The following is a 26,140-nucleotide window of genomic DNA, read 5'->3' as shown; positions in this document are numbered from 1 at the left end:
GGGTCCTCTGCGCAAGCAGCCTCCCCCCCGCCCCCCGAGACTCAGCAAGCACCCCTTTGTACTTAGGAATTTGAGACAGAAGGGAAGGAGAAGGCGAACTCTTGCCAGCCTCCTGACCTGTGCGTCCCCCGCCTGCTCCGGGCAGAACCGTGGGGCTGATGGGAGGAGGGGCACAAGGACTTGGCACACACGGAGGCTCAGACCCTTCCTGGCCTTCTCTGCAGGGCTGCTCCAGGGGTGCTGTGTGTGCCCTGAGTCCACCTGTTGAGGGAGCCCCAGACAGGCTTACGGCAGGGCTTCGGGAGCAGATGTGTCTGTTTGCTGTCCCTGAGACCCCAAAACTGCCCTGGTTTGTTCACTGCTGGGGAGGGGGCGCTTAGGCCTCTGGGGGTGGGAGGAATCATAACCTCTAGGCCAGCGCCCTCTTCTTGGAACTGCTGACCCAGGGAGTTTTGTGCTGTGGTAGGAGGGTTTGCTGGGCTGCTTCCTTCCTCTTGGCTGTCTTTCCTAGTGTCTTTCCTAGTGTCCTTCCTGGTCTTGTCTCCGTCTTCATCCTCTCTGTGCGTCTCCCCCAAACTCAGCACGCCCGCCACAACCCCGCTCCCCTATCAGGGATCCCGCCTTTTGGGAATGGCACCCCCATCCTCTCAGGCGGGAACTCGCTCACCCGAGACCACAGGACTCAGCAATACGGCCAGAAGTCGGATCCAGGTCTGCGGGGCTCCAGAATTCAGGCTTCTCCCACCCGAGAGAGCCTGCCCGCACTCACTGCTAACAAGCTAACACTGCTAACAAGCTAAAAATGCAAATGTCGCCCTAAGCCCCAGCCAAACTCTGGGCCAGCCTGAGATGCCTCCCCCTTTATTGCCATGCTGGCTCTCTGCCTGGACCCTTTTGTGGTCCATCCCTCCCCCAGATCCCCCACCCCAGGCTCCCCACTGCCTCAGCTCTCCCGGGCTGCTTGCTCTGCCCTTGCTGCCAGCTTCCCCCGGCCCCTCGTGCGTGATTCTACATGCAGCTCCTTTAGGAGTGTTGGCTCAGCGCCACCCTCCTCTAATTTTTCCAAACCTTGCCCCTGGGAATTTGACTCCATTTCCTGTTTTGTAAGCGGTCTGGGATCAAGGGTGCAGGCACCCTCTGGTCATTTCCCCCTTTCTCCATGCCTCACCCCTCTTGAATGGATGGGAAAAGGGGCCCCTCCCAGCCTAACAGATATAAAGATCAACCCTCAGTTTCCTCATCGGAGCAATGGTGACAGTAACATCCCTCTTTCGGAGGGTCATTGTGAGAGTTAAAGGGGCACAGAGCCCATGTTTGGGGGCGTTGGTTATCATTAGTGATGTTCATCTCTACTTGGATGTCTTTCAATCAGATCTCTCTTACGAGGAACAAAAGATCCTTTCCCTCTCCCCATACTGTTTTCTTAGCCGCACAAGCATGAAACCTCCCTCATCATTGACATCACCACCCCTTCTAGCATCAAACTTGGCTGCAGCCCCTTCTTCCAAGAGACAGCTTTCACATTTGTCCCTTCCATCCCCAGCCCCCGATTCAGGGCCATGACCCTGAAGCTGGCACTCCACAGTCAGAGTATCTGCAGTCAGCCCTCATCATCTCCCCCTGCCCCGCAGCCCGCTATGACTACAGATCTGTTGGGGGCTGGGGGCGTGACAGCGTCCTCTCTGTAAGTGTGCTCCCATAAACGCCACACTCCCTCAGTGCCCTCAGGACCACCGCCTGTGCATCACACAAGGTGCTCAACTTTGCTGATCTGATGGAATCCAGTCTGGTCCTAACTAGACCTGCCTTGGCCCAAACCAGACAGGTCTACCGTCTGTCCTCTGGCTGTGCCCCCGACTTCGCCTATGCTGTCCTGCCCACCTTCCAGCTCTTAGCCTGCCTATACAGTATATCCTTGCCTTCCTTTGGCCTTTTGTACCTGATGCTGCCGCCAAGAAGAATGATCCCCCCTTTTTGTTTTTTTTATAAAGATTTTATTTATTTATTTGAGAGAGAGCATGAGCCGGAAAGGGACAGAGGGAGGGAGAGGCTCCCCCATGAGCAGGGAGCCTGCCTAGGACCCGGGATCATGACCTGAGCCAAAGGCAGTTGCTTAACTGCCTGAGCCACCCAGGTGCCCCAAGAGGAATGCTACTTTTGATGACTTGTACTCTCAAACTACTTCGAAGTCATCTCTACTACTAGTGAACCTTTTTCTTGTCCTGTTTGCCAGCCACATTTCTTGCTTACCTTTCTTGGCTCCTTCTGGATCATCTGATACGTGTCATAGAGGGCACGTAGTGTGTGTATTAATGCTACCTGCAAATTTTACTTACTGGCCATAAACACTGTTGGGCTCCTACTATGTGCAGACACTGTGCTAAGGGTTTTCTATGCATTTTCTCATCTAATCAGAGTAACCCCATGGGTATATGCTATCTTCATTTTACATTTGAGGAAAAGGAGCTCAGAGATTAAACAACTTGCCAAGTTCTTAAACGTAAGTGATGGAGCTAGGATTTAAACCTGGATCTGCCTGCCTTAAAGTCCAATTCTTGTCACTATACTATTTGCCTCTAAATATAACATTAAAATGCCTGTAAACAGCAGGCAGAGTAAGTGTGGGTGAGAATGTCCTTTTCCCAAAATATGTTGTGAATTGAAGGTTGCCTGCTTCTTCTGCAGAAAATTCAAAGGATAAAATGTGAGTTTTAGGGTAATGCTTAGAGTAAGAGCATTGCAAGGTCAGACGTGGAACCAGCCGCCCCCAACCCCCACCCAGAAGGTGTGGGAGACACTATGGACATAGAAGGTAGGAGTGGAAAGTAAAAGGAGTTTGGGAATGCAATTAATTGCAAATGTACAATTTAGAGAAAACCAATCAGCTGCAGGATGAGCTCCACAGGCTGTAAATTATGGGTCAAGAAAAGGCTTGAGAGCTGTCTGCAGCCATAGGGACAGAAAGGGTAGCCCCAGGGAACTGATCACACATCAGTCAGGTGCCCTGCAGAAAAGCTAGGGGGGTTTGGGTTTGGTTTGTATTTTTTTTTTCCAGAGAAAGGAGGCATTTGATAGAAAGGGGTTGGGGTCACTGCCAAAGAGACTGAAGCAGAGGTCAGCCCTTAAGTGGCCCAGAAGGGAATTGTCAGATCAAGAGTCCATGTCCTGAGACCCCAGTGGGAGCTGGCTGAGTTGGTGGTGAAGCTTAGTGTAAACTCGTCAGAGCCAGATAACCCCCATCAGGCGAGTGTAGCTAATAAAAATGTGGGGCTCCTTGTTCTAACATTAGGAAGAATTTTAAGATGATGACAGCAAAAATTTAAATACCAAGCAGAGAGCCTCTCTACATGCAAGGCACTGTGGGACCGCTTAGGCCACGGAAGGTTTAGACTGAGTGCCGGCCATCGTTCTAAGGACCGTACGAACATGTGTCATCTCACTTGACGAAATGCTCAGGTCCTTCTTTTGGAGAGTTTCTCAAGTCCTAACACGTGGTGCTTAAGAGCTGGCCTTCCAGGGGCCCCAACAGATTCCTGATGGTGAAGGAAGTTACTTAGAGCAAGAGAGAAACCACCGAGCTAGTGATTTTTTTTTTCTCTCTTGTACTTTGGGAGATTGTGAGTAAAAGATAGATGATCATTTTAATGTGCAAAGAAAAAGAACTGGTTCAGCAATTCCAAGAGAAGCAGATCCAGCTGAACCCATGCTGCCTTTCCCAGCGGCATCAGGAAATGTAGAAATGTGTGCATCCGTGCTCACTCGTCAACAAAACACATCCAAATACTTGTTTTTTGTTTTTTTGTTTTTTTTTAAAGATGCACCCCGCTGAGCAGACAGCCCTTTGCGGGGCAAGATCCCAGGACCTTGAGATTATGACCTGAGCCAAAGGCAGAGGTTTAAGCCACTGAGCCACCCAGGTGCCCCACATCCAAATACTTGTTATTTGACTCTCTGTGCTGGAGCATTCCCTCAAAGACTGTGTTGCCCTTGATCTTGTAGGTCTAGGCAGTAGCAGATCCTCGTTTTCTGATTCCAGTCACCTCCCTGAAAACAAACCCCCTTTTCTATGCACTGTATAGAACATTCGATACTCTCCTGGAAGCCCTTCACCCTTCCTCAGTGAAAAACCCCACAGATTACCTCTGGCCCCAAGTACATTCTCAACAGCAGAGCACAAATGTTGTGCCTTGGCCTATTGGTTCAGCCTTGGAACAAACCCCCTTCTTTGGAGGAAAGATTATGGGGTGGGGGCAGGGAGGAGTGTGGAATTGGAAAATAAAAAAACCATTGCTACTGGGATCCCAGAAAAACATGATTCAAGTTGCAGCAATGCAGAAGACAGTAAGAGAGTGACTCTCCAAAGAACTTTGTCCTGGGAGAGGCAGGAAGGGCCAATACACTGTTCTCTCCAGCGCTGTGATGCCAGTAAATGAATCGTATTTTTTCTGAAATTTCTTTCCAACTCGCTGAGCTTGGATCTGGTCCACATGGAGACTCTGTGTGCCCCGTAGCCATCTGATGAACTTCTGAAGCATAAAGACGACATGTCTATCAGGTTTAGTTCGAGTTTCAGTGCAAGCTCTAGCCCAGTGTATGCCTGGAAAGTGGGTCATAAAATGTATTACCATTAAGTATATTGGGTTTTATTAGGAAACAAATGGAATTGACATTACTGAGCATCAAATAATTCCAGATTTACCCCACAGAATATCACAAATGTCGAAAACAAATGACGGCGGCGCCTGGGTGGCTCAGTTGGTTAAGTGGCTGCCTTGTGCTCAGGTCATGATATGGGGGTCCTGGGATCAAGCCCCACGTGGGGCTCCTTGCTCAGCGGGGAGTCTGCAGCTCCCTCTGTCCCTGCCCCTCCCCCATGCTCATGTTCGCTCTCAAGTAAATAAATAAAAATCATTAAAAGATTTTTTAAAAATTAAAAATAAAATCACTGGTAACCCTGTGAAGTACTCAAGTTATGTTTCCTCTCCTGCCAAAGGTGTATCATGATGCTGTGTCTGTCGGTTAAACAAATGGTCCCAATATCCATATTAACTTAACAGTGAGAGATGTGAAGTCCCACATTCACAATAAAAACATTTGTCACAGACTCGGTAGAGCTGCTTGGCTGGAGAGCAGTTTAGGTAAAAACTAAAGGACCAGTATAGGTAAATGTGCAATTTTGGTCAGCCATGAGGCCCCAGGACACCTGGTCCCTGGACCATGCCAGTGGAATTGGAGGTGCGCATGCGCCAGGAAGCTACACCGCCACTTCCGGTAACGTCCACCCCGACGGTGGGGACTGTTCCCGCGTGAGCAGAAATACTCAAGTGTTTTAACTGTCCATGAACTCGGAATTGAATACCGCCCTGGAGGAGTATTCATACCATTCATTGAAGGGAATGAAATAGATCTTAAAGATGTTGAGTTTTTAAGAAGCAAGTTTCAAAAAGCTGTGGACAGTCCAATGCCATTGGTGTAAATTTTTTAAATTCACAAAACAAACACAGTCTAAAGCATAAAAACATAGATGGGAGCAATTTATATCAACCTCAGGGGAGAGGGATGGAGGGCTTTGGTTGGATTGCTTACAGTCCATTTGTTTAATGTTTTTTTAAAAACAGCAAAAAGTGTTAAATCTGTTACGTTTGACTAGCAGGCTCATGCCTGTGTGTTGTATTATTTTCTGTACTTTTACTGTACATTTGAAATGTTTTGTAATTTTAGAAGAAAGTATTTTGAACACAGAAGCATGGTTAACTTTTTTTTTTTTAAAGATTTTATTTATTTGACAGAGAGAGATCACAAGTAGGCAGAGAGGCAGGCAGAGAGAGAGAGAGAGAGAGAGAGAGGAGGAAGCAGGCTCCCTGCTGAGCAGAGAGCCCAATGCAGGACTCAATCCCAGGACCCTGAGATTATGACTTGAGGCGAAGGCAGCAGCTCAACCCACTGAGCCACCCAGGTGCCCCATGGTTAACTATTCTTAAGGATTTATTTCTTTGAGAGGGAGAGAGCTTGGAGGGGAGTTGGGAAAGGGCAGAGGGAGAGGAAGAAAGAGAATCTCAAGCAGACTCTCCACTGAGCAGGGAGCCCTATGGGGCTTGATCCCAAGCCCCCCAGATCATGACCTGAGCTGAAACCAAGAGTTGGACACCTAAACGAATGAACCACCCAGGCGCCCCACGTGGTTAACTAATTTTTAAATAATTTTTAGCTTCCCCTAAATTTATGTTTAAAAAAAGACATTATAACTAAGTAATATAATCTATTAAGTAGATTTCAGAAAACTAGAAAAAATAAGTAACTCAGACTCTCATCACTCAAAAACAGTCCTTGTTAATGTTTTGGTCTATTTCCTCCCATGTTTTTCCTTGTGTGGGTGCCTGTGTGTTTAAACATACTTCTCAGCATCTTGGGTACACATATTGAATTCTGCCTTTTTCGCTCATTATAGTATCACCCTTTTTCCATGTTATGACTTAGACTCCATGAACGTCATTTCTGTTGACTTCCATTAAGCATCATCCACAGCTTGCTTAACCAACACCATTTTCTGCCTCAAACCAGGAACGTTCAGCAGTCACACAGCCCCATATTCATAAACATAATCCCTTTGAAAGGCTTAGGAGCAGGAGTGAGTCGTGCTCTCTGTTGATTTCTACAAGGCTGTTTTGTGTGGGATGACAGTAAAAAGGTCTGTCACATCTGTGACACCACACTCCCAGGAATCAGAGCTTGCGGGCGTTCATCCCGTGGGTTGGAACTGTACATATTTTCAAAGCCAGCTCTGTGTCTGTCTTGCCTGGGAGGAAACAAGTGCTCGTACATCCTGGTACATCCAGCATCTGGGCCGGACTCCTGAGCCTGCAGCTGGGGGAGTATTTGCTGATCCTGTTAAACTCGTGTTTTAGACCGGAGGTTTTAGCAGAAATAATTAGTCCAGATATTTATGTGCCCCTTCCCAGCTTGCAGATGCTCTCACACCGTTGCCCCCAGATCGTCTCTGGGCCCCCACGAGGTGACGTGCAGTGCGGGCACACAGCTGGCCTGGGATTCCAGCCAGTAAGTGGGAAAGTCAGCACCACCATCGAGAGACACCTACCAGAACCCTTCAGTTACTGTCCTTAGACTCAGGCAAGAGGGACCGTGTCTGCCCAGAGCCCACTGGCCTCTTCTAGACTCAGGGTCCCTGGGATTCCCTAACGAATGGTCCTGAGCAACCAGGACCAAGCTTGACTCTGTCCTCCTGGGGGCCAGACTACCAGTGTGTGCGTGTCTGATCCAAGGGCAGCATTTTGCAGGGAGTGAGCAGACCTTTGACCCACAGGCTGCAGGACAAACCCAGGGTCACGGGTGTGAGCTGCAGGTGGGTGCAAAGGCTGAAGGCCAGCATCCCCTACAGTGTAGCTCAGTGTAGCTCAGAGCTGCAAGAATTCCCAAGAGCTCTAAATTCAGACCTGGCCTTCTCGGCTACGTATTTGTCAGAGTAGTAGGAGGATAGAATGTATTGCGCGTAACAGCTTGCTCTGTAACTTTTAACTGTTTAGAGGTTCAGCACATGGACCTCCTTTTCTACCCTCGGTGTGGGACCCTCAGATCTTAGGAAGAGTCTTGGCTCTCTTATCAGACTGTGCTGTTTCCAGGTCCCCCTTTTTCTGTTCAAGGCCACAGACATACTGGGGGAGGTGCAAAGGAAAGGAACCTAGAACCAATAAGATAATTAAGTGTATAAAATAAAACAATTTAGTATATGAAATCCCAATATTCGACACACCCCATGTCCACATGTAAAGTCAAGAAATGCATTTCAGCAGGGCAGAATAGAGTACAACCAGCTGCCTAAGGGTGAATCAGCCTGGCAGACCCAGCTGGATCACAAATAGAAGCCAGCTAGTAAAGCTACAATCTGCTGCTCTTCCCCTTCTCTCATTTCCCTGCCCCCCCCCATCCCTGTTCCCCCTTTGTGTACCGCAAAACTACCGCCCCCTATTGGTTGCTTTAAGCCGTGCAAAAAGTGGGACCCCTGACTTTTCAAAACATGAGTTGTCTGACCCCTGGCCCAGCCAGGGTCAGCGTGGGAAATCTGTGTTGCAAGAGTTTTTATTTTTAATTGTTGTTTGGCCACTGAACTATTTTTTTTCAGTTCCTCATTCCCCAGCAGTGTTTCTGATTTGTGATCAAGGATTTGACTGACTAGAGAAGCATGAAATCATTAAGACAATTTCATTGTCCTGTTTTTCTCCCCTACAGAAAACGGAGATAGATGGTCAAAGTCTGGATAGTTAAGCACCCATTAGGACAGACTTCACGAAGCATTTTATTCGAGATGTTTCACTTTCCCAACTACCTGGCAAGGAAGCCAATTTAGGTAAAGCTTAGAGAGGATAAGTAGTTACTATAGTAGCTCTTATAGGTAAAGCATCCCAGGGAGGTTAAGTAATGTGACTGAGGTTATCCAGCTGGGAGGTGGAGAGTGAGGGCTCAAATTTGGGCCCAAATAGAAGGACGGGTTTTGTCCAAACTTTTACTCATTGGAAAGAGAGGGTCATCTTCTATCAGAGCACTCACAGAGTAGTGGATCCCTCTCTTAATTATTCTATTTTGATGAAGTTTTGTTTGGGAACAACACATTAGCCTGGAACAGCCTTTGGTCAGTGCTAGTTCTGGAAGCTTGTGCAGGTCACCCGACCAAATTGGTTTTTTAAAAAAGCATGTGTGGGGAAGGTGGGTCTTTAATATAGATTTAGTAATTATTTCTGGAGGTATTGCTTTTTAAAATTATTATTATTATTATTATTACAAGTGAGGCTTTTTAAAGATTTCTCTTTAAGTGGTACCTTGTAGAGGTTGTGAATAGAGTAATTTTTCATTGATAAATCATACAGGGACCTAGAAACTGCCTTATCTCAAACAAGAGAAATGGAAGTGAACTCAGTGTGCTTGGAAAAACTGAAGACAAAGCCCCATGTGGAAGGTGCATATGAAAACTTTGGATAAAATTGTTTTATGAAGGGGCACCTGGATGGCTCAGTTGGTTAAGCGTCGGCCTTCGGCTCAGGTCATGATCCGGCGTCCTGGGATTGAGCCCCACGTGGGGCTTCCTGTTCAATGGGGGAGTCTGTTTCTTCCTCTGCCCCTCCCCGCTGCTTGCACTCTCTATTAAATAAATGAGAAATTTTTATTTTATTTTATTTTATTTATTTGACAGACAAAGATCACAAGTAGGCAGAGAGGCAGGCAGGGAGAGAGAGGAGGAAGCAGGCTCCCTGCAGAGCAGAGAGCCCGATGTGGGGCTCGATCCCAGGACCCTGGGATCATGACCCGAGCCGAAGGCAGAGGCTTCAACCCACTGAGCCACCCAGGCGCCCCAATGAGAAATATTTTAAATAAATAAATAAAATTGTTTCATGAGATATGAGAGAATAAAACAAAATGATATATCCAAATTAAGCTTTCCTTCAGTAGGATTTAAATACGTCCGGTGACTAAATAAATATTATGAATAGATGTACGACATGAAACATTTGGTTGTGTCATCTATAGATTCAGGTTGGCCAGAATCGTTGGGGGTGGAGGGACTCTGCTCTTTGGAAAGGAGAGGTTAGCCTCGGGCTCAGGTAACACCAAGTGGTTTTTCCAAAGCCCTGAGCCACAACCCCAGATGAGGAAGAAGCAGGTTCGTGCTCTAGATCCGCAATGGTGATGAGTTACCCACCGGCCCCTGCTCGTCCAGCTCCTTCCAGCTTCCCATGTGTTGCTGCACTGAGGATTCACAGCCTATTGCTTGATAGGGTCTGTGGTTGGCCCGAATGTCTACCCAATGTCTGCCTGCATCGGGAACTCGGCTATGGCAAGGGATGTGACAAGACTGCTCTTCCTGTCCCCCACAGGCGGCCCTTGTTGGAGGCACCACCATGGTCATTGGCCACGTCCTGCCCGATAAGGAGACCTCGCTCGTGGAGGCATACGAGAAGTGCCGGGGTCTGGCCGACCCCAAGGTCTGCTGTGACTACGCCTTGCACGTGGGGATCACCTGGTGGGCACCCAAGGTAACGGGGCTGGCTGGAATCCCCCCAAAAAGAATGAATGCTCTTTGAGGCAGAGGGGCCATTTGGTCGGAGTCGGCTAGGATTAAGGATACCCCCCCATCCCATGCCATTCTAACCCCTCCCCCAAAATGCTAAAAGAAAAAAAACACATGATTCCACAAAGGAATGAGAAGGCTTGTTCTATAATTTAAAGGGCCAGTTTTCCAGCAGACAGAGAGGGCCTAAGGCAGAAGTGTGGGGAGCCCTGAATAGTGGGGTTGGCTGTTGTCAGGCTCCAAGGGCCGTGTCTTTTTCACACTGGAAGGGACAACAGGGCCCTGCAGGCTCAGAACAGAACAGAGGTTGCTGTCTTGACTCGGTGCTGCCTGGAACAAATGGACAGGGTCCCTTCTTCCCTCTGGGGGCCCAGCCCCCATTCTGAGAGCTCAGAGGCTGGCCCTCGCTCATGGCTTTCCCATCCTCCCCCTGCCCCAGGTCCCAGATTCCCACCTCCTGGCTCTTCCTAAAAACAGATAGATAAGCCTTCAGATTTTGCTTGTTTCTAGAATTTTCGTGCTTATTACCCCAGGGAAGCAGGCTGGGTGTTCGTTCTTTCATCAGTTCCGTATTAACCACCGTGTGCCAGCACTCACGTGGGTGCCCTGGAGTCATGAAAATGAACAAGCATTGGGGCGCCAGGCTGGCCCCGTCGGAGGAGCACGAAGCTCTTGATCTCAAGGCTGTGAGATCAGACTCCGCATTGGGCATGGAGTCTACTCTAAAGCAAAACAAAACAAAACAACAAGCATTAAGACATTTTAAAAAGTTCTTCAGCTGTGGAGCCTGGTCTAAAGGGCTTGACTCCCTTCTCAGATGGAATTAAAAGCCCCCTGCTCTTCTGCCCTTGGGTTTTAGCTGGGAGCATGGGAGTCACCCAGTCTCCTCCGTTATTTCCGACCTGACCCTCAGGAAAGGCCTCGGAGCCCCCCAAGCCTCACACCATGAAACCCTCCCTTCTGCTCTTGGGCAAAGGTGCAGACCACCCTGAAGGTCAGCCAGCCATTACCACTAGTGGGGGTTTTGTGTTGGACACCCTTCTGGATGGACGACTCTACCCCGAGCCTCTCTCTCTTCCCTCCCACGGGAGTTGGCCTGGAATAGAGCATCCACTACAATTCTCAGCCACACTGAGGCCAGGCCAGCCATCTCTAGGTCCCTGGAGGTTGTGGGGACCTCCACACTTCTCAAATTCTTTTTTGTTAGTATCAATTCATTTCTTTCTCGCTGTGAATTTTAAAAGTAGGAAAGAAGCCCATTATCTGGTCACCCCCCCCACCAACACAGCCACTGTTGTTTTAGCTTATTTCCTTCCAGTCCTTTTTTTCATAAGTGCTTTTGACATACTAACTCTTTCATTTAAGTGAGAAGATTTTTGATTTGGCTACGTGGTCTTCATGGGGATAAACTTCAATTTATTTTCCTATTGTCAGACCGATGTTGCTTCCATTTTCTCCTGATATAAATAATGTTGAGATGAAACTCCTTATTCATATAACTTTGTTCATATTCCTAATTTGGATTTTCCCCAGGGCCTCAGGATTTTTTATTTTATTTTATTTTAAATTTTATTTTTAGGTAATCTCCATGCCCAACCTGGGGCTCAAACCCACAACCCCAACAGCAAGAGTCACGTGCTCCACTGACTGAGCCAGCCAGGCGCCCCGGCGCTCAGGACTTTTAGCATTATTGTGACTTCTCTGTAATGCCACTTTCATTAGGGAAGCAGGGGGCACAAGCCGTGGGAGTAAAAGCTGTTAATGCTTTTACCGAGAAGGCTAACTTGGAGTCAGAAACACAGGACAAGCCACTAGAGTGGCAGAAACACACCGGGACGGTAACAATATAGCCTATATTTGTGTCACACTTGACAGTTTTCCAAGTACTTCTGCCTCCGTTTGCTCACGTGACCTCCCAGCAGCCTATGGGAAAGTGAGATTCTGCAAGGTGGCAGGCGGTCATATGGTCACTCTGCCGACTGGCCCACGTCCCCTCCATCCTCGGCTGGCACCCGCCAGCAAGCCTCTCGAACATCTGTACTCACATGGCATCGCCTTTGCATTTTGTCCTCCAGGTGAAAGCAGAAATGGAGACTCTGGTAAGGGAGAAGGGTGTCAACTCGTTCCAGATGTTCATGACCTACAAAGACTTGTATATGCTTCGGGACAGTGAGCTGTACCAGGTGTTGCACGCTTGCAAGGACATTGGAGCAATCCCCCGAGTCCATGCTGAGAATGGGGAGCTCGTGGCCGAGGCAAGGCGACAGAGAATATTGGTGGGGGGGAGGCTGGGGCGCCCGTACAGGCAGTTCTTGGGGGGATCCCTGACCCACCCCCATCACCCATTCCACAATTTTGTTCAGATAAAATAATTTATAAAAGAAAGTGTGATATGTTGACACCCCAGATGAAAATCCAGAAAACCCAAACTTGTCTACTGTCTGTGAAACAAAAATCTCTTTACAGTCCAAAATGGTTTCTGAGTCTTAGATAATGATGTCTTAGTCCTAATGATAGGATATTTAAATTCCATTACAGCGAAAGAATTTAGAGCACCTCTAAGAAATGGTTTTAATGAGATTTGACATCAGAATAAATGAGAGTCAGCTCTGCTTTCCTGTTACCCCCCCACACCCCGCCAGAGGAGCCGAGATATTATTAGCGATTTCCTCACTGACAGATGAGCCCCTTTGCACTCCTGGAAATTAAATAGGATATTTGGGAAGGCTTCATCTAGGTGTTCTGGAAGCTGGAGATTGGACTAGACTTTGAGTGGGGGCAATTCTGACTTTCAAACTTTCAGACCAATTGTCTTGGATGTCCCAAGCCTCTGGGCTAGTTACAGAACTATAATTTTAAGAGGAAAAAATACGTCCAGTCCTCATGAAGTGAGGCTCAAGAGAGCCCTACTGCAAGGGAGCCCTGCGCTGATTTTGCCTTCTTTGGGGAGAATACTGCAGCAGTGAAAAAAGTAGCAAGCCTACTGGGATGGGCTGTGTCCAGCATATTTTACTGAACCATGTATCTGCATGGTTCTCTCAATTTTCTGTCTTTTATTCAGGGTGCCAAGGAAGCACTAGATTTGGGTATCACGGGCCCAGAAGGAATCGAGATCAGCCGCCCAGAGGAGGTGAGGAATACTTTCCCTGCCTCTTGTTCGCCTCTTTCCTATGGATTCACAGGATCTTTAGGATGGAATAGACGTCAGTAAATCCAAGTTGTATATTATCACTTTCTCCATGTGTGAAATTCTCATCTGGAAGCCTTTCAGATTCCTCCTCACTGCTGAAGCTAACACGGCCTTGAGCTTCCTTGGGAAAGACAATTTGGGGGAAACCAGACCCACGATTTGTTTCTGATTTCAGGGATCCGAGGGAGACAATGTGAGAATAGTGGGAAATGCTTTCCCCAGAATTGAACAGGGGCCGGGGGGACGGGGAGGCCGAGTGAAATGGCCTTCAGGTGTTAGAAGAAATTCCAGACTATAAGTCAGTGAGTAAGCATTTTCGGAACAAGATCCCTTTCAGCATCTGAGGAAACCTTTGGACCCTTCCCATCAGAAACCGGAGGCACACCCATGTCTCCGCTCTCCGCCCTTTACCACCCCGTGACCCCTGGTGACAGTAATGAAAGGCCACGCCATCCTTGCCCTGTGGTTCTATCCTTGCTCAGCGTTGCATGGGGTCCACACACATCCCCGCTAGTCCCCCTCCCTGCTAGAGAATTCTGCTCTGGAGGGACCACATGAGACAAATAACACCTTCTTGTCCTGTGACCCTATTCAGACATCCTCTGCCATTTGTGAGGAGAAAGCTATTTCCGTTTCTTCAAAGCTGTCAGTGCAGAGTGGTGGCTGCATGTCCATGAGGGATGAGGAGCCGGAGACAGGATGCGAGGGCTCTGCCATCAGATAGACAAGGCCCTGAGCGTGCCTGTGAGAACAAGAGTAGGCGGGTGGGCACAGGACTGACTGGGCTTTGTTCAGTTATAGGAGGGCAAGAGCAAGGCTTTGACTGGACGATATTAGTAGCATGAGTCGTCACCATCATCGTCTAGCAGTGAAAGGCTCCACACCAAGGGAGAGTGCTCTCTGGAAGAACTTCAGCAACGTCTAGCGATGTTTTTGGTTGTCCCACATCGGGGTGATGCTGCTGTCATCTCGTGGGTAGAGGTGACAGAGGCTGCTTCAGGACCCTATGGTGCCCAGCAGCCCCCACTGTGAAGAGTTACCTCAGAATGTCCACAGTGCCGAGGTTCAGAAATCCTGCTGAGGTGGCTGTGGAGAGACCACACCAAAAAACACAGAGAGATGGGACTCTAGGTTTCCATTAGCTTTTGTTTTGTTGCCTTTTCTCTAAGGCCTGAGGAGCATCCAGCGAGGCTATGCCTGGCGTCCTAAGTGCTCGGATTCTCTTGGGGAGCAGAGTGGTTGGAGCTCGGTGTTCCTGGGAGGCAACCCCTAGGGGTTACAGTGGACCCTTCCAGCTCTGTGTTGGATATTCCAGCATTCTCTACAGAGTGGGCTGTTGAGCAGATGTGGGCTTGCTTGGGAAAGAGGGTGAAGCTTGTTTTCTTTCTGTCCTTTGTTTCTAACAGCTGGAAGCTGAAGCCACTCACCGAGTCATCACCATTGCAAACAGAGTAAGTAGACCCTGGCTTCCCCTCAACCCATTCTTGACTCCGGGATCAGAAGCCAGACTCTTCCATCTACACGGCAGGGTCCCATTCTGCCCTGGCTGCCAACCGCATGCGTGCCTGACTTTGCAGGACCCCAGAACCTTCTGCTGGGTGAATGTTGGTATTCCCACAGACCTGGCGGAATCCTTGCTGCCAGCTCTTCTGCCCCCCCCACCGCCCCCCGCAAGCTTGCTGAGCCTGCCTTCACTGCTCGAGTGGAAATGGCTCCCACGGGAGTCACATGGGTCTGGGGGCCACAGAGCCTCCCTGCAATTGAACTCTGTTTCCTGTAGAGGAACTCGGTAGATGTTTGCTTAAACCTCCGCCTCTGGACCCCTTAGAAGTTTTCCTTGGAATTGCTCAGGGTCTGGGGTGCAGGTGCGGTGTGCTGATGGGAACCGAGCAAGGGATGTGAGGCCTTGACCAAATACAAGCTCAGCTTATGCAAGTCACTCAACTGCTCTGATCCGCTCTTCTGTTACCTAGAATTGGAGTGGTAATAGCACTCCTCACGGCGTGGTTGTGAGGCTGAAAGGAGGCAGAGAAGGAAAGGCACTTTATGAACCACAGAGCACTAGACCAAGGTTCTTTCTTCTACACGATCGGTAAAGAGTTCAATTTGGCTCAGCGAATCTGAACCATCGCCTCTAGCGCAGCCATTTTCTAAGTGCAATGCCTGGACCAGCAGCATGAGCAGATGTTAGAAGTTCAGAAATGCAGCCATCTGTTTTAAAAAGCCCACCGCTGATTCCAGAGGGCACTCGTGCCCCAGAGCCTCTCCTCTGGAAGGACGTGGACTGCCTCTAAGGGTGTAAACCTGAGGGGTGGTGTTAGGAACACCAGGGAAAACACACAGGTTGGAGGTCCAGCGGATCTCAGAATTAAACAGTCAAGTTGTGCCAGGCACATGACAAATCAGTCCTGTTCCTAAGCTCACTCTCCTCTCAGAGAATCAGAAAAACATTTGGGAAAGGCCTCCCGTTAGCAGTTTACAAGTCTGGGACATTGTTTTACTGATATAATGATACTTAGGATATTAATTACTTCCTGATGGAAACTTACTCCATAGTGAGGAGAGATCTGAACAACACAAGGCCGGCTTTCTATTTTTTAGCTCAAACATATGCCCAGAGAAGCAAAGCCGTGAACCTTTGTAGTCCAGCTCCGTGGAGGAGAAGCTCATCGACTACAGTCCAGGTGTCTGTCTGCAAGGCCAGTCCTGTCTGACATAGACTCTGAGCCCTGAACCTCCTGTCTTCTGTTTCTTGTCCAGGATGCCTTCTGTCTACTGATAAAGCAGCCCTCACCCAGGCTTTGTCGTTTTCAATACGGAGTATAATCCAGACTGGTTTAGGGCATCACACTCATGAATAGAAAACAATCCCTTGTTTTAGGTTATAAATCTCTTGATGTCAGCTGACATGTTACCCCGATATTCCCACTGGCTCTGGGGCTGGGTGCTCCCTGCCTCCTCTCCACTTCACACACACCTGCTCTGGCCGCCAGCCCCGTGTTCCCAGTGGAAGACCCTCACCCTGAGAGTGGGGCTGAGAGGTGCAGGGGGAGGTCCTGGGGCCAGCGCTTGTGTGGCGGGGGTCGTGCTCGTGCTTGGCTGGTTCACGGGATTGAAGTGCTCTCCTTCCCGCTGCGTTTCCTTATCTAGACTCACTGCCCGATCTACCTGGTCAACGTGTCCAGCATCTCGGCTGGTGATGTTATCGCAGCTGCTAAGATGCAAGGTGAGTCCTGGGGCCGGAATGGACAGTGCGCATGTGTGGTGGGATTGCCACCCTACAGGGCCGCCAGCCCAGTGTATGTGCTATTCTCTCCCGGCACCCTTGGAAGCACTCCGCTCTGGCGTCGGTTCAGTGCCTTGGAACCAGTGTTTTCCTCTGCACCTTTGTCTGCGTAACAGCTTTACGGAAGTGTCTGTCACCTCCCCTGGGTCTGGTCAAATTTTCCAAGTTTTCAGGCAACTCATTAATTGCTGTCTTTTTTGGCCTCTTGGGTTTTACTAGCAGTTGCCTGGGTAACCGACATAAAATCGTGGACCAGTTCCAGTGGACCTTTCAGGGGATGCTTGGGAAGTCCCTGGAGGGATAACAGCATCTGAGCCCAACCTCCCTCCGGCCCCCCAGTATACGAGCCCCGGGGCACCTGTGTGTCTGCTGTGGCTGAGCACCAGGTAGCATCCGGAGGATTCTATATGTGCTTGTGGTCTCGGCCGGCTCAGGGTGCCAGTGAGGTCCTGCTGACAGGAGAAACAAAGGCATGGTCACTGACTTGGGAAAATAAATCAGAGCAAGGGCCGCCAGGCTTCCGGGATCCCGCCTCTGCTCTTGCGGGAACCTGGGCATGTCTCACCTGCACTGCTGCCTCTCTGCCCTGACATCAGTGCCCCGCAGCACAGCACCTGTGGTCCAGCCGAGCCCAAGCGCTGCACACTGCTGCCCCCCTCCCCTCGGTGCCCCTGCCCTTCCATTCTTCTTGCCTGGAGCCAGCCTGGCGAGAGGTAGCGCTCTGACCTTAAACCCAGCTGTGCTCTCAAACGTGCTCGTGAGCTAGGGCAAGTCCCTTCCTCTCTCTGACTTCAGCTCCTTCACGTAGGGCCATTCGGACCAATGGCTTCCTACTTAAAGGTTTGGCCTTTCTGCTTGCAGGGAAGGTTGTGCTGGCCGAGACCACCACGGCGCATGCCACGCTGACCGGCTTACACTACTACCACCAGGACTGGTCCCACGCGGCCGCCTACGTCACGGTGCCTCCACTGAGACTGGACACCAACACCTCAACCTACCTCATGAGCCTGCTGGCCAAGTAAGGCACTTCAGCAGAACCCCATGGCCCCAGAGCGCACCATTAACTCGTAATAGGCGCCTTCCGGGGAATTTACACGTCCTCATGGTAATGTCCTAGCGGCCCCGAACCTGACCTAATTTCACTGTGCCCGTGGGATGACTTGGCTTTGGTGACCTTCTCTGGAGCCTGTCAGATAATTGGCAACCCCTGGGGCTTCTCTGACCACTGGATTTGGAGTGAGCGTTTCTGAAGGGTGAGAGGCAGGAGCATATGGTAAAGTGTCAACAGTGGTGATTCAGAATTTCAAGGGACATTCCTTTTTTACACTGAAGACCACGGCAGGGCTGTGGGATGTGTCCTCTGGCAGGACCTACAATATTCGTGGGCCTTTCTGTCTCTTTGTTCTTCACTTTTCCCGCCTCTCATTGTTTCGCATGTGGTTCTTCTCCCCCACGTGTCTCTCTTCCTTTCCTCTTCTCCCTCTGCCTTCTGGCCTCTCCCCCTCATCCCCCTCATCCTACCCTTCCAGATCCCCTTTTCTCCAGCTCCTCTTTTTCTAGCACCTTTTCCCATGTGATCCGAATCTAAAGGCAAAGGTTTAACCAACAGGCCGAATTCAAAGGGACCCAAACACGAAAAGCTTTTGTTTCATCCCAAACTTTTTGCAGCTTCTTTCTTTCCTTTAGTAACATCTTAGGTAGAGTCCGTTGCTTTCTCTCCCTTTTAGTTCCCGAAATCCGGTCTAATTTAAATGTCCATCTCCTTCCCTCCCCATGCCCAGTTCGGGGTGGGGATTCGTCTCCGTTCCCAAGCACCAGCCTGTACTCCTGCTTCTCAGGCAGAAAGTGACTGGCCTTTGGGGCCCTCCTGGGCAGGGCATATGCCCCGTGCGGGCTCTCTTGTGCCTCCCCTGCTCCGGGAGATGGAGTCCAGCCTGACCTCAACCTCCTGCACCTTTCTAGCTTCCAGAGCTAGCGGTGTCTCTGCAAACTGGGACCCTGGAAGTCCACTCAAGCCTGGCCACCTTCTACAGTGTCTGGGGCCCAGCGAAAGCTCACCCAGCTTTGCCACTATCCACGGTGCCGGGGGGAAAGCTGTCCCCATCCCATGGGCTCTCCTGACCCAGAGGCTCAGGCACAACCACTAATCCACCTCCCAGGCAAAGGCCCACTGCGGTCGCCTCTGTTCTCCGTGGGTGAGCCTGTTGAGATGTGCCCTCCTTGGCTACTAGGAGCGAGCGTAGGGAAGAAGGAGAGAGGAGAGAGAAGGAGAGAGGACAGATGACAGAATCTCCATTCTGTAACACCTCGGTCTCCCTGCCTGTTGTCCTCCGGCTTCATACACCTGGTGGTGGTCAGGGGGTGGGGGGGATTGATAAGCTTCTTCTCTTCTAGGGCGATGGTGGGGATGATTGAGGGACACGGCCAGCCCCGACTAAAGGTGGCTGTCTTTAGATAATGGGGCCCTTATTTTATCCACCTCCTTACTTTTCCATCCTGGTTGCCAACAATTGGAACATTCCCACTCACCATCCTGCTGTGTTAATAATACCTTAAAGATGTGCGTGGGGTACAGTCCTTAAGGTCTCAGGGGGAAGGAGGCTCCTGGAGGGGCGGTCTATGCTCAGTACTGTACAGTGATTATTTTCCATCCCTGATAAAGTAGGGAGCACACAGGAGGAGAAATGCCAGATTAGCTCATACTTCTAAAAATGCTTTTCAGGGGTGCCTGGGCGGTTCAGTTGGTTAAGCGTCCTACTCTTGATCTCCGAGTCATGAGTTCAAGCCCCGCATTGGACTCCACACTGGGCGTAGAGCCTAGTTTACAAAAAAAAAAGAAAAAAAAAGCTTTTCATTGGGAAAAACCAGCCACCTTTTCATCATTATCAACACAATAAAAACGAACAAGTATCAAGGGCCCACTGTAATACTTCCGGCCCAGTTCCAAGGTCAAAGAATCTTTCAAAACACCTCTGTTTGCCACAGGCAATTTTACTGAAAGAACAGAAAGGTGGTAATTGCCCCCACGCACCCAAATTCAAATAGGCTGGGGGGTAAAAGAGTATTATTAATTGAATAATTGAAGTTTTTATGTCTAGCCTATTTTTAATTTCAATTATGTAAATAAATTCACTCAAGTCGAATTGTAATTTCATGTGAACTATTGTGAGAGTAGTTTGAGTCCTTTTTTAAAATCAGCACATATTGTAAAAATGTGCAATTTTATAGAATTTGGAGCATTGTTTTAACATCTCCGTGATTTGCAGGAGTTTATAATTACTTTTTTGCCTTTAGGATGCATTGCTGGTGCTAACTGACATTGCACAGAATACTTGATTAGAAACACAGACACCGATTGTCATATTCCTATAAGAGAATCCGTGCGGCTTCCTCAGGATCTACTCTAGGATGTGATTTCTTACATGTCAGGGTAAAAGGCACAATCTATGGGTGGAAGGATTTATCCTTTATTTAAAATCTAATTTCTTTTCTTTTTTCTTTTTTTATTGAAGTGTAGTTGACACAGGATGTGACATTACTTTCGGGTGTGTCACAGCGAGTCGACAGCTCTGTGGGTTACGGCTGGGCTCACAGGTGTAGCTATGATCTGTCACCCTACAACACTGTTGCAGTGCCACGGACTAGACCCCCTGGGCTGTGCCTTTCGTCCCAGTGACTTACTCATTCCAGAACTGGAAGCCTGTACCGCCCCCTCCCCTTCACCCATGTGCCCGTCAGACTACCCCCCTCCCTTCTGGCAACCACCAGTTTGTTCTCTGTGCAAAATCTAATTTCTTAAAGGGGCCAGAAGGGTTTTTTTTTTTTCATTTGACTATGGAAAATTTTAAAGGACTTCAGAAAGCCAGTCATGTTTTAAATTTTATGGTTGGGTGTGTCATATCTCCTAGACATTTAGGCAACCTCAAAAGCCTTTCTGGAGGGGGCGCCAGTCTGCCTTCACCTCAGGTCATGATCCCAGGGCCCGAGCCTGCTTCTCCCTCTCCTTCTGGCCGTTCTCCCCCAACCCCTGCTCTCTCAAATAAATACAGAAGAAATCTTTAAAAAAAAACAAAAAACCCTTCTGGAACGTGACCACATTCATTCACATTCATTCACACCTGCCCCAGGGGCACCTACTTGTGTCTTTTTTTTGAAGTGGGTACTCAGTAAGACCTGGTTAAAGAATGGGAGTTGAGGTCCCTAACCCTCTGTTGGTGACCCTAACAGTCTTCGGATCCGATCCCTGCCTGGGTGTCTGGAAGGCCCCTGAGGAGAAGGTGAAACTCTATTGGGTTCTGCAGGCCCAGGGAATGTAGGTAACCCCAGGGCCCTAGAACAAACCATCCACTGTGTGGGGAGTCCCTCCCGCAGGCTCTGAGGAGGCCCAGAGCAGGAGCTTTGACTCAGGAAGAGCAAAGTCATCTCACTGGGGATCTGGCCAAAGACAGTAGTCATTTGGCAACAGCTGTGACTGATGAGCCCCGCCAGGGCTCAGTGTGTAGCCCAGTACCCCATGTGCTGCCTGACCCCAAGTCATCTGAGGGCCTTACAGATCTGGTCACCAAGCCAGAGAATGCCTTCTGCTCCCAGGTCCCCCTTGGATGTGGGCAGCCATCAGGTACTGCCAAGGCTTTATCACTTCCTACAAATAAACTAGATTCTCAGGGCTCCTGCTGTGTGGTCCCAGCGGTTGTCCCCCTCTCTCACAAGACTTTCATCCTCCAACTCGGACCCTGCCTGCCCTCCAACAGTGTTTCTTCCTGAGGCTGCCCCAGCCTGGGCAATGTGGCACCCTTCCCCCTCCGCCCCTCACCACCTCTGAGCCCTCGGCTGCAGAGATCTCAGAATGGGGCCCGGCTCTACCACCTTCATTTGGCAGAGTCTGGCGTCTCACCATCCTGAGTCTCTGCCCTGAGTTCCTAGCCAGCCCAGAAGCCCTGAAGAACCACACCACACCGTAGCCTCCCACAGCCTCACATGGAGGCCAGCCTCAGTAACCCTCTGATGCTCATGGAGGACAGGGGTGATGAACGGGCTGACTTGTACATCGTGACTGGTTTATGAAGGCAGACTTCTCTTCTGTCTTGTCCCTCCTTTCTCCTTCGGTGCTGTTAGAGCCCCACATCCAAGAAAGGCGACGGCCTCAAGTTGTTTAGCAAAGCTGAGCATTGAACCTGTAAATGTTTTGCCCAGCACAGGCTTGTCACCAGCAGGGACTGGTAGGGGTTGAGGAAGGCGATGAGCGGAAACTGGCATCTGGGCCTCACATGAGCAAAATGCTAAGTTCAGTCTTTATTCACCTGCAGTCTTCGCTCTTAAAAGATGATGTCCCGGGGCGCCTGGGTGGCTCAGTGGGTTAAAGCCTCTGCCTTCAGCTCAGGTCATGATCCCAGGGTCCTGGGATCGAGCCCCACATCGGGCTCTCTGCTCAGCAGGGAGCCTGCTTCCTCCTCTCTCTCTGCCTCCTTGTGATCTCACTCTCTGTCAAATAAATAAATAAAAATCTAAAAAAAAAAGTGCCTCACCTTTTAAGAAAAAAAAAAGATGATGTCCCAAAAGCTCTCCTCCGTGTCTCCTGGGACGCTGACAGTCGGTGTCACACTCTACCCATATTCCCATTCTGCAGATGAGTCAACTGAGGTTCACACAGATGAAGTAACTTGTTTGAGATCATACTTCAGAGATCAGCTTGGCCTACGTCCCAAAGGAAAGCTTTTCCCCTGCATCTGTCCCTGCCGTCTGGGACCCTAGCCTCCCTCCCTTAGCAGTCACATCCTTCTCTCTCTCTCCAGTGATACTCTGAACATTGTGGCATCAGATCACCGGCCTTTCACTACGAAGCAGAAAGCTATGGGCAAGGAGGACTTCACCAAGATCCCGCATGGAGTGAGTGGCGTGCAAGACCGCCTGAGTGTCATCTGGGAGAGAGGAGTGGTATGTTCCGGGGCCCGTCTCCGCTCCAGTCCTAGCAGGAGTTTTCACTCATGGCTCCCTGTTTCATTCAAAAACGAAACCAAAAAGGTCTTCCCAACCCCCACCCACTCTCCCAAACAGAAAGGTAGTATAGCCTATTCTAGAAATTTGGAAAATACAGAAAAGTATTAGGGGGGAAAATCTCCATAATTCCATACTGAGAAATTAAATGATTAATATTCTGATATATTTCTTCCCAGTTCTACGTGTGTGCTGCATATTATTTTAATAACTGGGTTCATTTTCTTTTTATGTAACAGTCAAGAGCAAAAATTATCGGTAAAAGTTCTTTTTAAAACATCTTTTTGAGGGGCACCTGGGTGGCTCAGTGGGTTAAGCCTCTGCCTTCAGCTCAGGTCATGATTGCGGGGTCCTGGGATCGAGCCCCACATCAGGTTCTCTGCTTAGCGGGGAGCCTGTTTCCCCCCCCCCCTCTCTCTGCCTGCCTCTCTGTCTACTTGTGATCTCTGTCTGTCAAATAAAAAAATGAAATCTTTAAAAATAAGTAAATAATAAAACATCTTTTTGAAGAGCTAAATAACATTTCCTCCGATGGAAATACCACATTTGTTCATCCTTCTCTGAGGTTTGGAACTTTGAGCTGTCTCAAATCTTTGCACTCCCAAAGAATGCTGCAGAGAATTTCTTTGTTCATAAGTATATATATTGTCAGCATTTCTAATTATTTCCTTAGGATAGGTTCCTAGAAGCAGATTTCTGGCCCAAAGGATATGAACATCTTTAAGGCTCTTCATATATTTTCCCTAATTGCTTTTCAGAAAAGATAGGGACTAGGACTTCATTTAAATACCACCTGTTCTCCCCATGAAGGATAAGTATCTTTGGTCTTGACCTATCACAAAGGAGCTACAGCAAAGTAGGAGCCGAAGGAGATTTCACCTTCTCAAGATGATGCCACCAGCTCAGGGGGACGCAGGAGTGGCCAAGGAATCCCCCTTGAAGGGAGTCCACGGTGCTCTCGCTGGTGGCTGGGGCAGGAAGAGGTTTTTGGAGAGACCAGAATATATGTCCCTTCATGGGGGAAGGGAAGCTACCCCTCTGTAGTGAGCGCATGAGTAGAGCTGGTTGTATAACAGGAGGTGGGTTTCCACCGGGCTAGACACCTTTTGCAAAGGGCCCACTCACCGTTGTTGCTGGATGAAGGAGCGAGGAGTGAGCAAGGGGACCGAGCCGACTAGGTTGGCTCGTCTGCCATGGTGCCCGCGTCGTTGTCCTTCTTGGTCCCATTGTTCTGACCCACTAAAAGTCCACCGGCCAGAGGCAAGGGTGACCAGAGGTTTGAGGCACACGCAGTGTTGGGTTGACTTGGCACTTCTGCAATGTTTCAGGTTGGCGGAAAGATGGACGAGAACCGTTTTGTGGCCGTTACCAGTTCCAATGCAGCGAAGCTTCTCAACCTGTATCCCCGCAAAGGCCGCATCATCCCCGGAGCTGACGCCGACGTGGTGGTGTGGGACCCCGAAGCCACAAAGTAAAACCCGCTGCTAGCTACCAGCCCTGGAGGGATATGGGGTTTGAAGGAACTTATGTTACCAAACTCTGCCAACTTCTCGTCTTTGCCCGCCTTTAGCGTAGAGAAGTCCACCCGTGAGGTGTGACTCCATTCAACAACTCTTTAAAGACCTGCCATGGTCTGGGCACTAGGCATGTGGCAATGAACAAGACCATCTTTTTTTTTTTTTTTTTGAAAGAAAGAGAGAGAGAGAGAGAGGGAGGGAGCAAGCAGGGAGGGGCAGAGGGAGAAGGAGAGAGAAGATCTTAAGCAGACTCCCCACACGGCGCAGAGCCCCATGCAGGGCTCGATCTCACGACCCTGAGATCCTGACCAGAGCCAAAATCAAGAGTCAGATGACGAACTGATTGAGCCCCCCAGGCGCCCTGAACAAGACAATCTTAAGACCGGCTACAGAGCCTCCCCACGGGCCCAGCTCTTCACGGCGTTTCAAAGCGGCTTCACGTCAATGAGCTCATTTGATATCCACCCCCAAAAAACATTCATGCTGGAGTTTTTATTTCCATTTTTCTATTGAAGAAACTAACACCAGAGAGTAGCGAGCTCCCCACATCACATAGCTAAGAAGCAGCTGAACGGGACAGATACCCTGGCGTTCTGGGCTCTCCCACACCCCCTGCTTCCCTCTGGGAGGGTGTTGGGTAATCCAGAGAGCACAGTGCTCGACAGCCACACACTAGTGACCACGAGCCAAGTGATTATACGAAGTGTGTCCAGAGTCACCATGCCGCAGGATACAGAGCGTGGTTTTTACTCAGAGATCCAGGCAGGGGAGTTGGAAACCATTTTTTCATATTAAATTTCATTCAATCACTCAACAGATTTTTAAGTGCCCCTTTTGCCAGGCAGTTTGCCAGGGGCACAAGCCAGAAGTGAACAAGACAGGCAAACATTGAATGGAAATCTGAAAATAAAAAGTTGAATTGAAAAGAAGGTCCACCCTGGTGCCAGGATACCTACACTCTTCTCCAAAGAGCATTCTGCCTCCTGATGCTGGGGGGCAGGCCCCTGCTGCTGTAGAGGTGTGGCTGTCATGGATCACTATTGGCAGAAAAATCCCTAGAGTTTAGGGGCGCCTGGGTGGCGCAGTCTGTTAAGTGTCAGACTCTGTTTCAGCTCAGGTCATGATCTCAGGGTCGTGAGATCGAGCCCCGCGTCGGGCTCTGTGCTCAGCACAGAGTTCGCTTGAGATTCTCCCTCTCCCCCTGCCCCTCCTGCTCATGCTCTTGCTCTCCTTCTCTCTCAAAAATAGATAAATCTAAAAGCAAAAACAAAACAATGCTAGAGTTTAACCCAGTTGATTAATTTCCTGGGACTGCCCTAACCCTACCACAGACAGGGCGAGAGGAGGGCTCACACACCAAAAATTTATATTCTCATAGTTCTGGAGGCTTAAAGTCCAAGATCAAGGTGTCCGCAGGGTTCAGGAGAGTTGCTTTCATCTAGGGCCTCTCCCCTTGGGTTGTAAATGACTGTCTTTCCCTTCTGTCCTCACATGGTCTTTGCTCTGAGTGTCCATGTCTGCTGTCTGAATTTCTTCTTACAAAGAACATCAGTCAGATTGGTTTAGGGTCCACCCGTATGACCTCATTTTACTTTAATTAGCTCTTTTAGAGCCACATCTGTAAATGCAGGCACATTCAGAGACTGGGGGTGAGGGCTTCGGCGTATAAATTTGGGGGGTAATACAATTCAGCCTGCAACCACCAGCTTTGGGGGTTATTCCTTCCCACTGAGCATCACCCCCTCCCACTGAGCATCGCCCCCTCCCACTGAGCCGAGACCTCTTTAGCTCGTCTCAGAGCTTTCTCTCCCACCGCTGCCTCTCCCCCAGGACCATCTCAGCCAGCACCCAGGTGCAGGGAGGAGACTTCAACCTGTATGAGAACATGCGCTGCCATGGCGTCCCCCTGGTCACCATCAGCCGGGGCCGAGTCGTGTACGAGAACGGTGTCTTCATGTGTGCGGAGGGCACTGGCAAGTTCTATCCCCTGAGGTCCTTCCCGGACACCGTCTACAAGAAGCTAGTCCAGAGAGAAAAGGTAAGGTGAGGGAAGGAGAAGAAGGGTATGGGACAAG

General features: G+C 49.5%; 1 protein-coding gene across 3 annotated transcripts in view; it reads left to right on the top strand.

Moving 5' to 3' along the window:
• DPYSL5 (dihydropyrimidinase like 5) overlaps positions 1 to 26,140 on the top strand; it is a 92,786-nt gene that overhangs the window by 57,033 nt on the left and 9,613 nt on the right. For all 3 annotated transcript variants that reach the window (XM_059132376.1, XM_059132378.1, XM_059132377.1), the window contains exons 3-11: positions 9,885 to 10,043; positions 12,154 to 12,333; positions 13,140 to 13,208; positions 14,675 to 14,719; positions 16,419 to 16,494; positions 17,416 to 17,572; positions 22,347 to 22,488; positions 23,877 to 24,019; positions 25,896 to 26,103. In XM_059132376.1, coding sequence (XP_058988359.1) covers positions 9,885 to 10,043; positions 12,154 to 12,333; positions 13,140 to 13,208; positions 14,675 to 14,719; positions 16,419 to 16,494; positions 17,416 to 17,572; positions 22,347 to 22,488; positions 23,877 to 24,019; positions 25,896 to 26,103 — 1,179 coding nt within the window. The remainder of the gene's footprint in view (positions 1 to 9,884; positions 10,044 to 12,153; positions 12,334 to 13,139; positions 13,209 to 14,674; positions 14,720 to 16,418; positions 16,495 to 17,415; positions 17,573 to 22,346; positions 22,489 to 23,876; positions 24,020 to 25,895; positions 26,104 to 26,140) is intronic.

Source organism: Mustela lutreola, chromosome 9 (genome assembly GCF_030435805.1).
Source record: "Mustela lutreola isolate mMusLut2 chromosome 9, mMusLut2.pri, whole genome shotgun sequence".
Taxonomy (NCBI): domain Eukaryota; kingdom Metazoa; phylum Chordata; class Mammalia; order Carnivora; family Mustelidae; genus Mustela; species Mustela lutreola.
Note: the sequence above shows the minus strand (reverse complement) of the source record. Positions and strands in the feature narration are given on the sequence as shown.